This window comes from Protopterus annectens, chromosome 5.part0, assembly GCF_019279795.1.
Source record: "Protopterus annectens isolate FY-2018-M chromosome 5.part0, PAN1.0, whole genome shotgun sequence".
Taxonomy (NCBI): domain Eukaryota; kingdom Metazoa; phylum Chordata; order Ceratodontiformes; family Protopteridae; genus Protopterus; species Protopterus annectens.
This window is the reverse complement of record NC_056735.1, coordinates 956,603,680-956,620,308: the sequence shown is the minus strand read 5'-3', so window position 1 is coordinate 956,620,308 and position 16,629 is coordinate 956,603,680. Positions and strand designations below refer to the sequence as shown.

At 40.2% G+C, this 16,629-nt stretch overlaps 1 protein-coding gene across 1 annotated transcript in view; it reads right to left on the bottom strand.

Annotated features, from left to right (window-relative positions):
- Positions 1-16,629, bottom strand: part of LOC122802295 — a 1,020,490-nt gene that overhangs the window by 822,497 nt on the left and 181,364 nt on the right. The window contains exon 4 of the mRNA XM_044071943.1: positions 2,205-2,297. Within this exon, the coding sequence (XP_043927878.1) occupies positions 2,205-2,297 (93 nt within the window). The remainder of the gene's footprint in view (positions 1-2,204; positions 2,298-16,629) is intronic.

Below are 16,629 nucleotides of genomic sequence, written 5' to 3'. Positions count from 1 at the left end.
GCATTGTCGCCTCACAGCAAGAGGTTCTTCTGTTCGATTCTCGGGTGGAGAGCCTTCTGTGAGGAGTCTGCATTTCCTCCCTGCAGTCGAGTGAGTTTTAAAGACATGCAGGTAGGTGCGTTTGTATGTGCGTGCAACTCAGCACCACATCAATTCCGCTGCCAATCAATCTGTGGACCGGTGATCCACTGTGGCTATCCCTAATTGGAAAAGCCGAACGACATTGCTTTTTACAATGAGAAGATGACAAGAGGGCAACTTAGTTTCACCCAGAGATAGGTCAACCTCCAACACCTACCCAAGAGTTATAGCCACTTTTCCAACAGAGTACGTCTCAGACATTTGATTCTGATAATAATCACAGTCAAAGTAATATTTAAGTTTGTTTCACTGAAACACATAGTAACTAGTGCACCACAATAAAGTACTACAACCTAACTTCACAGAAATACTCTAGTCCTGCAAACCAAGAATAATAACTGTTTAAAATGAGCACATGACGAGGATAAAATGCTTTAATTCACAGACAGCCACCCACCCCACTCAGAAGTTATAATGATGATAGTGTACAGCTTAGTTGAAAGACTGTGATGAAAAATAGGCACACAATAACTGCATTTCAATTTTGTGTCACACAAAAAAGTTGTCACAGTAATGTATACCAACATGCTTCACAAAAATCACCATAGTCCTGCAAAGCCAGAATAAGTAGTCATAGTTATCTACTAACAGCCTGGACCCGGCAATTATAGCTACTTTGTTGTCTGTGCACATCTCAGATATCTGACTATAATATAATAAAGTAAAATAAAATAATAGCCTCATAATGTATTTCAAATGGCTTTACAAAACAATGAAATAAAACTATATTGGAAATCACAGGTTATTGTAACAATAACTTTAACAGCATAATTGTTTACTTCATTTAACTTATTGTTAGTATACCCCATGATTTCCACTATATTCTTCATTTATTTACTGTTTGGTGTCTTACTAGAACTTCTTTAGTTGGCTTTATAAAATACACAGTCATAGGTGTCAACCTCTTAGCTGAAGAACTGGGGCAGAAAAATAATGAGGGGACAAAGTCTAAAAATCAGGGACAGATTTTAAACATTGCTCTTATATACCTAGAAAGGTGTTAGAACAACAGGTTTGGCATTAGTATGCATTTTCAAAAGGATATACACTTAAATGACTGTCAATTATTTATTAACTGCAATCCTCACACTCTGTCCCAACAAAACAAACTCCACAAGAAACAGACCAAAAATATGAACCAAAATCATAATGTAAATGAGCTAAACTTCTCCAGATATTATTGTCCCTAACACAGAAAGATTTATAACTGAGAAGCCTACTTTGGAGATATCATGTTACATTTACAGTAGACTTTATATTTGATGTATTAGGCAGTAACACAGCTAATGGCTCCATCCAAAAATCATTTGCAGGACTTGACAGTCAATGATATATAGTCTTAGCTATTCATTTTTAGCTTATTTGGAGATAATTTGTCTAAACTGAATTTACAGAGTCATCTTTCAAGCTGTAAATCTGCTGTGAATGGCCTAGTACAAACCTATGAACCTGTGACCCTCTGTCTCTGATGGACAGAGGCCAGCAGTAAGTTAACTAATCCCATACTAACAACCCCACCCCCTCACATAAACTTTACCTACCTCCTTACTAACACACTCCCACCATATAGGTGTCCAGTGTACTCAAGGACAAAAGTAGGTTTGGTTGTACGGCTAGGCTTATTAAGACCATGGTGGTCAATAGCCTAGTACAAACCTATGAACCTATTGGACTATTCATCATCATGAAGCAGCTCAATGATGCTGAAAGTATCTCCTACTTTCCTACTGTTTACCTCAACAATATACTTTCAACTGTATGGAGTGCAAAAGGTTGGTTGTTGATTATACCTTTATAAATGGAGGGAGACAAAGATAATGTAACCTGTGCTAGGGACTAGAAGTACGTACCGTAAGCAATAACTTATTTTCAAGTACATAATTTTAATTTGAAAAAGCAAGCTGCATATATTCAATGAAGTGAAACCATCCCTTGAAATACCATGTAAAACACATGATAAAATAAGAACATCAAATGTAAAAGTGAACATCAAAGCAAATAGCCCCTGTGTTGGACCAAATTAGTTTCTACTAAATTTAAAAAATGGAGATTATGTGACTTACCTGTTTTTTGTCATGTTCAGATACATGGCTGAAAAGTTCACAGGCCTGCCAGAACAATATATTTTCTTCACTGAATTCCTTTTTGAGAAATTCCTAAGGAATCAAAAAGATATTTTATAGCAAAGTTTAAGCTGTAAAATATTCTACTCTTGCAGTTAGTGCATTTTGATTTTTCCTAAAGTAACTGATCCTGTAAACAGCATGTCACTGCCACGTTTCCCTTCTTAGGTGCAACCCAGGAGCATTACCTGGTTAAGTGACTTTCTCAGAGTCGAACAGTAGGCAAATAGAGGTGGAAGGAATAAAAGAAAATTAAATTTAATGTATCTAAGAAAAACTAAAGAGCTGCAGCTGCTAAAGAGGTATTAAAAATGCAGAACAAAAGGCATCCTCCAGTCTTGTCCTTTATAATTGATGCCACCACAGCAAGATAAGTTTTGCATACAGCTATACTGTTAAGTGACGAAGAGAAAAAGAATGTGAAACCATAGCAGAAAGTTGATGCACTATTTGTAGAAACTGTGCCCCACGGAACTGCATTTCGTGTTTCTCATTCTACACGACAGTTTCAAAAGATGATTAAGACTTTAAGCTTTTATCAAACTACTTCTTATGGTATGATTCCCTCAGCCTTCGTTTACCAACTTTACCTTGAGCAAGTCACTTTACCACACACGGCTTTGAGACAACTGGCAATTTAGGCTAGGTTCCTTAATGATTTTCTGATCTGCAAGCCTAGTAACTACCTAGGAATCTATTAAAAGGCAACAAAGTGCTCATCAGCTACTACTTTTCTTAGAATGCTATTTATTTTAAAACTAGTCACTCTGCAACCAGATGTTCAGAGTTTCACTTTAGTATTCTATGTGCAAATGTTTAAAATACAATCTGTAAAGGCAGTTTAACTTTATTAAGTACAACTGATTGCAGTCGTGGTCATGGAAGGACAAAATCTCACTGTACTGCTTTGGTACTAAACTTCCTAATTAATGTAAATAAGTGGAAGTCAAAAATAGAACAACGTAGTGTGACAAGGTACAGTGCCAAAATATGAAAGAAGCACAAACAGTGAAATTAATTTATTTGGAAAATTTACTATTCCTTTACAAACATTAGACTTCCAGCCAATCATATCACATATAAAACAGATGGTCAAGCTACATGTAAAGTTAGACATACAATTCATGCTAAACAGAAAAGTACAGTTGTGTGAGGCACTTGCTCAACAGTAGATGTTGTCTTTCGGCTTTTCCCGGTTAGGGGTCGCCACAGCGGAACTCCGGTCCGCTAATGATTGGCAGTAGATTTTCATGGAGCCGAGTTGCCAGCTCGATGTCAACCTTCAATGAAGGCACGCCCATTCACGCATGTCTTCCGGAACGCCACTCGACCCGCGAGGAGGACATGCAGACTCCACACAGAAGGCACTCCCTGCACACTAGCTGAGAATCGAACGGCAGAACCTGTTTCTGTGAAGCAACAACGCTACTTGCTCAACAGTAGATGACTGACTCGATTCATGTCTCCCAGGTAAACTGTAACATCTGTGTAATTGGTCTTTAAGAGGAAAGCCCAGTGTCTCAACATTATCCATCACTCTGAAGCATCTTGTAATCCGAGATGTAAGTCACATTCTCTGAGAAAGGGGAGTGATGCTGCAGAAAGCAGGAAGGAAAGTCAGTTCTTAAAGCCAAGCCTTAAGACAACATCAATAAGAAAAGTATGCCAAAAATGATATAAATAATACTTAGATCCTAATGCTGGCCAAAAGGAACAGCATTTAAATGAGGCAGTCTCTGTCACACACATGAGAATAAAGTGGCATACAGAAAGTGTACTTTTCTCAAGAACATCAGTACACCAAGCTCTTACTCAGAGCATCTTACCTGATGTATCTAGTGGATGTGGGCTAGGGGTATATGCTGACAACACAGCCACTTCCAGTTTTAGTCCTTGATTTTTGTGCCAGGCTTACTAAATGGCAGAATCATCTCACCACCCACACTACAAACAAACTGTGCATTTATCCAAGCACTGCATCAAGGCAATAAACAAAGAAACAGTGCTACAATACTTAGGATATCCAAAGGGGACTGAGGGATGGAGACTACAATGTGGAAGATGCAACAGCACTGATGATCCGCTGCTACTCAGCAAATGCTACACATTACTGCATTATGATTATTTCCCCCATTTTACATATCCTCAGTAATTTAATATATACAAGACATGCATCTGGAGCATTTCTCTCTGGGCCTCCACTGAAAATTGGCTTTGTTCCAAGTCGGACTTTCCCGGTTAAGAAATGTTAAATAAATCCCTTCAGGGGATGAAAGCGCTCAATCAGCTGTACTGTGCAAATTCTGTGGATGTAATAAAAGAACCGTTTGGTGTTTTCAGCCTTCTACAGTGTTTTTTTCTGTAATTCTTGGTGGTTTTACGCTGTTGGGCTCATTTGTGGACATTAAATGTTAAATAAATAAGTGTGTGTGTGTGTGTGTGTGTGTGTGTGTGTGTGTGTGTGTGTGTGTGTGTGTAGGTAGGTAGAAAGCAAGCTATGCACCCGACGGGTAGGCAATGGTGACACCTATCATATCCTGGACAACCACTGCAGCAAAACCCCCCTTTGCCTTAGAAAGATAATTTATTCTACAGTGGCTAGTGAAGTTGATCACAAAACAGCAAGCTGCCCCCGGCATGATATTAACAATCTCCAGTGCTGCTGACATTCTTATTAGCACCAAAAGAGCAATCACAGTCGGTCCATGACAAAAAGAGTCAATTTATTTAAAAAAAAACAAACAACAGCAAAATTGGCACAAGCTTTTATATAGAGTGTATTCTCAGGTGATAAAACTGAACAAATGCTGATTCTCCCATTATACAGGTGTGGGTCTCAAACATTTCACATTACTGGTCAGTTTTTGTCACACGGCTTAAATATTACAGTGGATCTTGCTGTCCCTGACTAGACTGAGGTTGTTTTGTTGACTCTACTGAGTGTCCTGCATGGAATTACTCTGCTGGAGCTGGCTTATGTTTTAAAGTGTTCTTGTTAGAAACAGTCTAAATTTCCTGTTTGGCCTCTTAAATTATAAGGTACAAAAGAGACACACAGATGATCAGACTTTCTAAATTTTTTAATCCGGGTAATGTAATCCTTAAAATATTTCACAGAGTCTCTAAAATGTAACAGCCTCTTACCTGCATTTTGAAGATGGAGGCAGTAGCAAGGAAGCTGGATATTCTGCTTCCAAATAATGTCAGACATGACAGGAAGGCAGCAATGAGAAAAGGCAGACTCATCAGGAAAGCAGCTATGGACTAGAGAAGGCTGCAAAAAGAATTACAAAGAAAAGTGTAACTACAGAACAACAGCTCAACACTGAAGATGGAGAGGTAGAGGAAGTAGGCAGGATGGGCAAGGAAAAAAAATTGTCAGATGCAAAATGGAAGCAAGACCTATGTACATGACAAGGGGGAGTAAACAAAAGGAAGACAGAAGATGACAAGAGAAGAGAATAAAAGGAGGAAGGTGTGGTAAAGAGAAATGTGATCAGAAAAATAAGGCAGAACAAGCAGGAAGGAAGGAAGAACAAACAGGAAGGAATGTAGTGCAATGTGCTTAGACAGGATAAGTAAAAATAAGAGTAAATGGAGCTTCAGAAATAACGCACATAAAAATAGTTTAGGACAGGCAATTACAATAAAGGGTGCAAACTTCTGATTAGGGCAGGCAGCTGAAGGCAGATGCATGGATAACAGGAGAGAAAAGGGAAGGAAGAGGAATTTCAGTGACTGGAGACTCAGTCATAAGAAATGTCAGGTGGGCAAGCAAGTCAGAATGAATTGAGCAAGTGGCAAAGCTGCATCAGAGAAAAGACGTCACAATGAAGCTGGGAAGTGAGAAAGCTTCTCAGGGAAGATAGGTGCACACATGCTACAGGGACAAATGGTCTCCAATGAATTGGCAACTGAAACACATAACAAACACAACAAAGTAAAACAGAATCAGATTGGACATTCACATAACTGGTGAGCGAAGTGGCCTTTTCAGAGGTGCTACTGGTGCCCAGTCTTAGGACAGTATGAAAGGATAAGATCAGGGACTATACTGCCTGGCTTAGAAAATGGACTGATGAGCAAGGAATCAGATTAATGGGAGACTGGAAAGGCATGGCAAAGAAGGAGTCACTATGTCACTAATATATTTTACCTTTCTCTAGGTCAGACAGACTTACTGAAATCCAGAATAATGGAGATGTATTAGGATGATTATACCATTAAACTGAGGTGGAAGGAGAGTGGGGAAACAGCAACAGAACTCAGTTAAACAAAGAAGGCAAAGGGCAGGAAAGTACAGAAGCCATCAAGTGGGGCAAAATATAAATCAGGGATACGTGTAAAAAGGACTGTGATGCAGGGTACAATTCAGAAGTTAAAAAGGGTGAAGAGAGTAGAATTAATGCAAAAAAAAAAAAAATATATATATATATATATATATATATATATACACACACAGGCAAAACTATCAATAAGGGATAGTGGTTTATAATGATGATTGCCAGGTGACTAAAAGAAATTGGGGAGCTTCAGACAGTAATACAGGATGGGAAACAGGCAGAGTACTTTGTAACAGATGCCTGTGGAAATGATAAAAAGGAACGGAGAAATGGAGATTCCAGAATCTGAGTTTTTTTGGCATGACAGAAAGGTCAATGTTGGGAACATGCAGCACTACACCTTAGGTACAGCATACCATATGAGGTACTTGAGAAAAGAGGAGGACAGCAGTAAAGAAGAAAACACCGAAGACCATCAAATAACAGCATATATACTGAATAAAGTATTTTACTTTAATTTATTAATTTGTTAAGTAGGTAAATGAACTAGTTTAAATGTTCTCTTTTCAACCATGACTTGGGCTACATGGGCAAGGGTAAGTATAATGCATACAAACATTTTACAGTAGCTAATCAACCAGCATGTTTTTGGATGACAGATGTTTTGGATACTGGATGAGTTAGGGGATAAATTATTCCTGAGGGTACTCATAGAAGTATGGAGAGAAAGGTACAGCCGAGATGACTGGAGAATAAGCATACTAATGCTAGTAGAAAACAACAAAGGAAACATTCAAGCTGTGGGCAGTATAGAGGCATCAAAGTTCTAAAGGGGGGTGACAGACAGACAGACAGCCATGTATCTGTCTGAACACATGCAACAACTGGAACACCTATAGGGATACCTTGCCAAAAATATACATGGCCTACACAACATGTCTTGCATAGACCAACTCAAAAACCTGTAACTATATTCAGTATCCTACAGACTGCTAAAAGGTGACCTGCATCTGAAATACAAGAAATACTCTGACCAAATACTGATGAATTTACTGCATACCAGCAAGGCAAATGGCATCAGAGAGTACAGTTGTATGAGTAAACTTAGCACGACAGTAGCTGTTCAAATGATCACTGCTAAAGTAGATTTGGCTATATGGACTATATCTTGCTAAGGATACAACAGCTGGTCAGCTTTCAAAGCTTCAGGGTGCCTTCCACATGCCCAAATGGACAGGCAGCTTGAGCTGAGCTGAATAAAAGAAAAGTTTTGGTGCTAGGTCTTTCAGAGCTTTACTGACAGCAGAGAGAGACAGAGGTAGGCTGAGCCCTGAAAGGACAATGCTAGGAAAATCACAAAATAAATCTCCACACCCTGGCATAAAAAGCACATAAAAAAATAAGGTGATGGAGGCAGACAGCAACTACTGCAGCAGTGATAACCTGAAAATCTACTGTCATGGTAAGTTTACTTATACAACTGCACTATGTTAACTGTATTGATCATAGATGCAGTATTCTTACCATATGGACAGATTACCCTAGCTTACTACATTTGGCAGGTGTAAGGAGAAGTGTCCAGAAGTCCCTGAAGAATGGTGCTAAGAAAGCCTGACCTGGACCTAAAGACAGAATCAAGCTTATAGTGTTTTGTAAAAATATGTACAGAGGACCACGCAGTATCTTCTAAAATACTTCTAGAATTCCAACCATTCCAAAAAGGCATAGATGAAGCATAGGCCCTGGTAGAGTGGTCCTTGACCCAGCCTTGAATAGTCTTGTTATAGTCATTATAACAAAAGGTAATAGCCTTAGACAATCATTTGGAAACAGTCTATTTTGACACAGGTTATTGCTGCTTCTTACCTTCACAAGACATGAACAACTGATTCGAAGATCTGAAAGATTGAGTTCTGCCAAGATAGTACCCGAGTTGTCTGTGGACATTCAAGATATGGAGTATACTTTCTCCCTCATTTTTAGGTTCAATAAAGAAAATGGTGAGATTGAAATTTGGCTTAAAGTAAACTTGGATACCCATTACAGACATAAAAGAAGGATTAGTTGGACTTCCAAGATGGATGCTAACTGATCAACAGCTTAACTTCAGCTCTCCCAGGGTGAAAACAGAAACTAAGAAACAACAGCTAGTGATACTGTGATGTTGAGTAAAATTCAGTTACTGGCTAGAAAGTACAGTGTCTGGATGCCCGCAAAGAAGAATTGTTGTCTGACTAATTTTATATCATTGCTGGCTGACTTCAGAGTTGTGCACTGTTATTTTTGCTTCACTGTATATTTTTTCAGATCTCTGCTGAAGGTGCTGGTTTTCCCATACCCACCCTCCCTCCCTATGCCTGTGTTGTTGTTTAAATTTGGAGGGTTTTGCAGTTGCCCACCCCCACTGTAGATTTGATCTGGGACACTCCCCCCAGTCCCATCTCTTTACCTCATTCTACCTAACAGACTGCTTATACATTGTTTTTAGTCATTTTTAATTTAATTGCATTAACTGTTTGGTCTAACATTGCTACATACTCAAGTGTGCTAGCTTGCACTGCATTTGAATTGTTTTGACTGCTGTTTTAGCTACTTTTCTGGATATAAAAAAAAAATAACTTTCCTGCAACTAGTGTAGTCCAGATTCAGATTTGCTGTATCCAGGACTGTATGTAAGCTTCTGAGCCCCCCCAAGCTTTCTGTGTTGGAGGGAAGCCTTCTAGCTTATCAGTGGGAGTGGTAAGCACTAGGTAACCTATCTGCCACATAAGGAGTGGTTCTGGCCCAGAAATTGTAGTTATTGGCCATTTGGGCAGTTTTTCCATCTCTCTCAACTTTCTGATTTAAAAGCCCACATTTGCACTTGTTTCCCCCCCTTTCCTGCAACTAGTTTAGTCCAGATACAGACTCTTACTTTTAGCACTTGAATTTGCTTATTCGTGATCAGCACTTGTTCAGAACTTGTAAGCACTAAATAACCTACTAATTACTACAGCACTCAACCTTCCTCGCTACCTAGAGGAAAACAGTTTTGGTACTTACTTTCCTCATTTGCTTAGAGAAAAACAGCTCACTTTCCTCACTTATCTAGAGGAAAATAGTTTTTTTATTCAGGCATGTCCAAGGGTCAGTTCCCAGTGTTTTCTCCTGTCTATCTGATGAATCTGGGCATCTTGGGGCAATGTAGAAATTGCCTCATGTACACAGACAACCCTCTCCTCCTACTACCCAACACTACAACCTGCGAGAGATGCACTTATCTAGCCAAACTGGAGGTAAAGCTCTCTCCAATCAAGACTGAACTTGACAGTCAAGAGGAGAAGGTAAACACTTGCACCACACCACACTCATCACATAGTCTCACTAAATCTACACCACCAAAATCCATACACAGAAACACAAAAACATTCGCGGAGGCTCTCAATAATAATCTGCTCAAGCAACAGAGACCTCCAAAGCAGAAATGCAAGCAACCTCCACCCCCCAACACAACCCAAATGACACATAGCCCGCAGACTCAGTGTGCCACTCAACCACAGCCAATAAGGCAAAACAACGTACCTAACACACTAGTCATAGGCGACTCTATAGTCAGGCACACTGACGTCCCACTCACCAGGCTAAACAAGGAGAAGGTTACTGTCAGCTGCCTGTCGGATGCCTGGATCCGCCACATAACCCACGCACTCAGGTCACTCCACAACAAGTACAAATATGACTCTGACATTGCCCATGTTGGTGTGAATGACCTGAAGACGTTCCTCCCTGGACTACATGAAAAGAGACATGGAAGAGCTCTCCAATCTTGTAGCCCAGGCAGGTATGACCCTAGCCCTGAGTAGCATTCTGCCATCACCCAGAATGATGCCGCAGTACAAGGACAAAATGATCGACTTCAACAATTGGCTAAGCTTCTGGTGCCATTCTAAAGGGATCAGGTATCTGTCTGCCTGGGATGACATGGTCGACAGACCACGATGTTTTGCCAGAGATGGCCTGCACCTGTCACCCCTGGGATTCCGGATACTGGCTAAGGTTCTTGCCACCCCTATAGTGCCTTTTTTAGGCAAGGTTCAAATGACAAATTCACCACCGTAACAGGAACAGGCAAGCAAAAATTGAGGGTGATGCTACTCAATGCTAGAAGTCTAAATCTCAAAATGCACTCACTCGAGGCACTGCTTAAAATGGAGAACATCGATATCTGTGCAGTGTCTGAGACCTGGTTCAAGGCTCCAGAGAGCACCCCTGCACTACCAGGCTATAACTCATACCACACTTTTCGGCCATGTAACCTGGACCGAACACCAAAGGCGGAGGTGTGTCCATATTCATTAAGGATATCCACATCTCCAGGCTAGTTGCTCAGCATAATGCAGCCGAGGTTATCCAAGTGCAACTAACTCTGGGCAAAACTGCAATACAATTTGTAGCTTGCTACAGATCACCAACCATGCCCCAGGAGTCCCACTCCTCTTTTCTTGATGTACTGGAAAATATTAGGGTTCAACCAAACATCCTAATAATTGGCGATTTCAACTACCCCACCATTAACTGGGAAAACTACTCATGTACCAACTCCTTCACTCAACGCTTTCTGGAATTCATAAACTCCAATGCCCTGGATCAACTTATCCACACCCCCACCAGGGGCAATAATATCCTAGATCTAGTCATTATATATATGAATGACCGGTGTACCACACCTGAAGTCAACGCCTCATTGGTCCGATCCGACCATAAGCTAATTACCCTAGATATCCACATCCTGCCTCCACCCCCCCATTAAGGAAACCATGGCAAAAAATTTCTCCAAAGCCAACTTCATGTTTCTTGACAGAAGTGGTGAACTTCATGACACCCATGCAGATGGACAGTATAGTTACGACTACTGAATCCTACACAATTGCACTTTATAAGCACTTACATGAGTGAATGGATCGTGCTATCCCAAGCAGAACCAAGACGCTATCCTCCAAAAAAAGGAAGCCCATCTGGTGGTCCCCTGCCTTAAACAAACTGTACAACAGAAGGAAGAAACTCTTGCAAAAGAGAGTAAATTCCCATGAGTGGAGGAGCTCCCTGGTCAGCCTCAGTAAGAAGCTGCGATCCCTGATAAAATCCTCCAAAGCTAGTTACGAAAACAAAATCGCCACTGAATCTAAAGACAACTACAAAGCATTCTATAGCTATGTCAAAAATCTCAATAGCAACACTCAGATCTGCTCTGAGTTACAGCACAATGGCACTAAATATACAGACCCAACTGATATTGCCAACATCCTGGTAGATAGGTTCAGTGCTAACTTTACCCCCCTCTCACCTCCTAAAGAGCCCATCTCTATACCGGAAGAATGCAAAGTTCCTGTAATCACGGCTGCACAGGAAAAAACACACTATCCAAAGCCAAGAACACAGCATCCATGGGACCAGACAACATCCCAGGCTGCGTTCTACACGAACTACAGAACAAACTGCCACCCCACCTAATTACCATGTTCAATCATAGCCTCACCTCAGGCTTTGTGTCTGCTAAATGGCACACAGCAACGGTTATCCCACTCCACAAGGGGGGAGCCACCACGGACCCTGGGAACTACCGCCCCATTAGCCTGATAAGCCCGGTCTGCAAGGCCATGGAACATATCATCGTGGAACTTATAAACAAAGACACTGATAATCTCCAAACTCTGGATCCCACCCAGTTCAGGTTTGTAAAAGGCAGATCATGCCTCCTAAACCTGATAGACTTCCTTGAAGCAGTTACCAAAGCCGTAGACAAGGGTAAGGTGGTTCACACAGCCTATGTAGATCTTGCCAAGTCTTTCGACACCATCCCCCACTCTGGAATTATAGATAAACTCACTAAACTAGGTATAAATCCCTATGTCACAAGATGGGTTGCCAACTGGCTCACTGATGGGTTGCCAACTGGCTCACTGACAGAACCCACACTGTGAAAGTAGCAGACTCCAAATCCGACTTCAGACCAGTGACAAGTGAAGTACCACAGGGTTCAGTCCTGGGTCCTCGCCTGTTTGGTATCTACTTCTCTGAAGTACAGGCTAACACAGAAGGTCTTTGGCTAACGAAGTTCGCAGATGACTGCAAACTAGGAGCCATAATCGAAACTCCTAACGATGTGGACATCCTACAAAAAGGCCTCATTGAGACAGATGCCTGGTGTCAAAGCCATGGCCTCAAGCCCAATGCCAAAAAGTGCATTGTCATCCTCTTTGGTTAAAAACTCTGTACCCATGAACTACAACATAGGTGGTAGTATACTTAACACCGAAAGTGTGATAAGAGACCTTGGGACACAGGTGGACAGTAATCTCTCCTTTGATAATCACATCGCCACAGTAGTCAGGAAATCCTTCTACGTGGCACACCTCATCACAAAAGGTTTCTCATCCAGAAAAAAAGAGGTCATTGTTCCCCTCTACTCATCACTCATTAGACCCATTATAGAGTACAACGCCCCTTTTGGTATGTACCTCACAAGAAATCTACAACAACTGGAAAGGCCACAGAAATACCTCACAAAGAGGATTACCGGCCTCAAACAGATGCCCTACGCAGACCGTCTAAAAAAACTCCAGCTTTACTCTGTCGCATATCGCCTACTCAGAGGTGATCTCTGCCTAACATACAAAGCTATGTCAATCCCAGAGCTGTTGGACATGCTGCACTTAAAGAAATCCCAATCCCTCTGAGCTACATGCTCTAGGACCTAAACCTGGTCACCACAATAAACAGAACATGCCGGCGGGATAGATTCCTATCCCAGAGACTTCCCATACTCTGGAATAAACTACCTATCTATATCAAACAAAGCTCCTCATTAGCACTCTTCAAGAAAAATCTTGATGATTGGATGGGAAATAGGAAATTCACCCCGGGGATCACCTCTGTGACTCTGCTTGACAGTGGCACAGGAAAATAATTTTCTTGGGTGGCAAAAGCCAGGGTACCTTTTTGGCTGGGCTTGTATAGGCCCTAGGGCAAACAGCCTAGTACCTACCTATGAACCTATGAACTAGACAGCCTGGAAGAAAAGCAACTGGAAAAGGTGAAGACACAACACTGACTTGGAAATATCCTGCAGCTGTTCAGAAAAAAAGCAGTTCAAGGTCCAGCTTTTGTGCAAGACATGGCTTCCAATAATCTGGAGGAAAAAGATAGTCAAATGTGCTTAGAGCTGATTAAAATAAATTAAACACCGAAGGAGTATATCAACTGAAATAGCAGCAGTTTGGAAAAAATGGAAGAAAATTTAAACACATATTCAGATGAGCTGATAAAAATGCAAAAATCAAAGGCTGAAATGAAGAAAAGGCTGGCTGAGTGCAAAAATGCACAAGAAGAAATGTTTCAAAAACTTGCAGTATTAGAGGATAGAGCACATAGGAAAATTTGTGAGATCTTCTGCTGTACCAGAGAAACTAGAAGAAACTGGCTGTATTAACTTTATGAAGGCACAAATAAACAACTGGACTGGTATTCCACAGCAGGAACTCTTAACTGAAAGGGCTTACCATGTGAATGCTCCAAATCTGGCCAAGTGAAAGCAGCCAAGACCTTCATTAGTAAAGATGCAAATCTACCAGCAGAAAGAGTCGATTCTGACAAACTGTGGCAAAAGGGTAAAGTATTAAAAGTTTGCAGACAGTAAATTAATGACGATAGAACAAAGGCTAAAATAAACTATGTACTCACACATGAACTGATTCAGCAATACCCATATTTATGGGGACATGATAAAAAATATAGGAGTATGGATTAAAAAGGATTCCGTTACGGCAGTTAAAGATCAGTGGGAAGAGACTAACAAAAGATGATACAAAAGCTAAGAAACTGTAAGCTCTTGCTTATAAATATTGTTAGTAAGATACAACCAGTAAAAATGTTTTTTTTATTCCCTTTAGTTTTATACAAAGGTCAGGCATATTTTTATTAACCAGAGGAGAAGTTGTGGACAGTAATTAATAAAGAGTTGAAGAATTTTACTTGGGAGGGGAAGAGGGCAAGAATCAAGTGGGATAAGTTAATCCTCCTAATAGAACAAGCAGGTTTAAGATTACCCGACTTTAAGGGATATTTTAGAGTTACACAGTTAAGGCTCTTACTCATAAAAGAAGCAGAAAGCGAGAATGCAAAGTGGTGATGTTGAAGGGTGGGTAATTCAAGAAATAAGGAAAGAGTGGGATTTTCAATACAGATCCTTAAGGGGGAAAATGACATTCATACAGATTATTATATTCATAAAGTAGAAGAAAGTATACTAAGTGTTAAGACAACACAGACTTAACAAGTTGGCTGCACACTGAGTAACAGCTTGTTTTTAGCTCTCCTGGTGTGAAAACAGAAACTCAGCAGAGACTTGGGTTTATGGGTGAATTTCAGTAACTGGCTAGTAAGTACACTGTCTGGATGCCAGGAATAAAGAAATACAGAAAACCTGGCAAAAAATCAGCTACAAAATGTGAGGCAGAAACACTGACTAGGAAGAGTTCTGCAGCTGTTCAGCAAAAAGTAATGCAACCTTCAGCCATAACTTCCAATAACCTACAGGGTGATATAAGACAACTGCATCCCGACCTGGTTAAAATAAACAAAACAGTGATAAAGTATATTAACACAAATAACAAAAGGCTGGAACAAATCATAGAAGCTTTAAACAGATATTCAGATGAGATGATAAAGCTGCAAAAATCAGAGGTCGAAATGAAGAAAAGGCTGGCTGAATATGAGACTGCTCAGGAAGAGATGTTTCAAAAAAATAATAAAATTAGAGGACAGAGCACGTAGGGGAAACTTGAGATTTTCAGCTATATATACCAGAGAAGCTGGAAGGAACAGACTGCATTAAATTTATGAAAGCACAAATTAGCAACTGGACTGGTATTCCAGAGCAGGACTTATTGTTTGAACAGGCACATTCGGTGTATGCTCCAAATCTAGCTATAAGAAAGCAACCTAGACCTTTAATAGTAAGGATGCAATCCTACCAGCAGAAAGAATTGATTTTGTCAAAACTGTGACAGAAGGACAAAATACTAAAAGTACGTGAGAGCAGAGTGTTTGTGGAGAGTGACTACTCATTGTACATGAGGCAAAAGAGAAGTAAATTCATCCTTCTATTCATAGAATGCCGAGACGCAGGTGTGAAATTCAGACGGCTCTATCCGGCTGTCTTCAAAGTATTCTTCCCTGGAGGGACAAAATCATTTTTTGATGAAGTGCATGATAATGAGGAAATACAAAAGTTTGTCCAACAAAAACTGAGCTGTGAAACAGATTTGGCTTCTCGCTCCTCTGGTAATAAAGACTACAGACAGACTGCACCTGTGAAATCTTTGCCAGTATTTCAACAGAAATTGTTGACTAGAAGAAGAGACAGGATTTAGGTGATGGAAAACAGTAATATAATCATTAACAATGTGGGATTACAAAGCATTAATTATATTTGTGAAATATGACAGCACAAGAAAATCTGGAAACATTGGACTTCTTCAAAATTTGTTTGCTGAGTGGGGGACTCAAGTATATGACCTACTTCATGTCATTAATGTTCGGAAAAATGCTTTGGAGTGGGGAAGAGAGAACTGTAAGTAAATAAAACACTTTTTTTCCTTAATAGTATTGTATCTGTGCTGCATGGTTTTCTTTGCATGCTATTTTGGGATGTAATGGGTATTGTAAACAGGTGGTGTTTTTATTTTTCTCCCCTCTTTTTTCTTCTTGTGCAGTTTTGAGAAACATAGGCAATGTAATGATTAACAAAAAAAAAAAAAAAGGAAAAGGGGGCTTGGTTAATGGGGCTATGACAGAGTTCAAATTAATGTGCTTTTTTCATTCTTGCATGGAGAAATGACTGATTAAGGACCATTGTTTTAAAACAGACAAGTAAATGAAAAAAGAATAATGAATATTATAAGTTTTTTTCTAGACCTTTGCAAATATGCATAATAAGTAGCATTTCTGCAGCTACACTTCATGCCACCATGGAGACAGTCTGATAAAGATAACCTGGAGAGAGTCTGGTGGAAGGAGATTGGTTGAGGGAAAAGAAAAAGAAA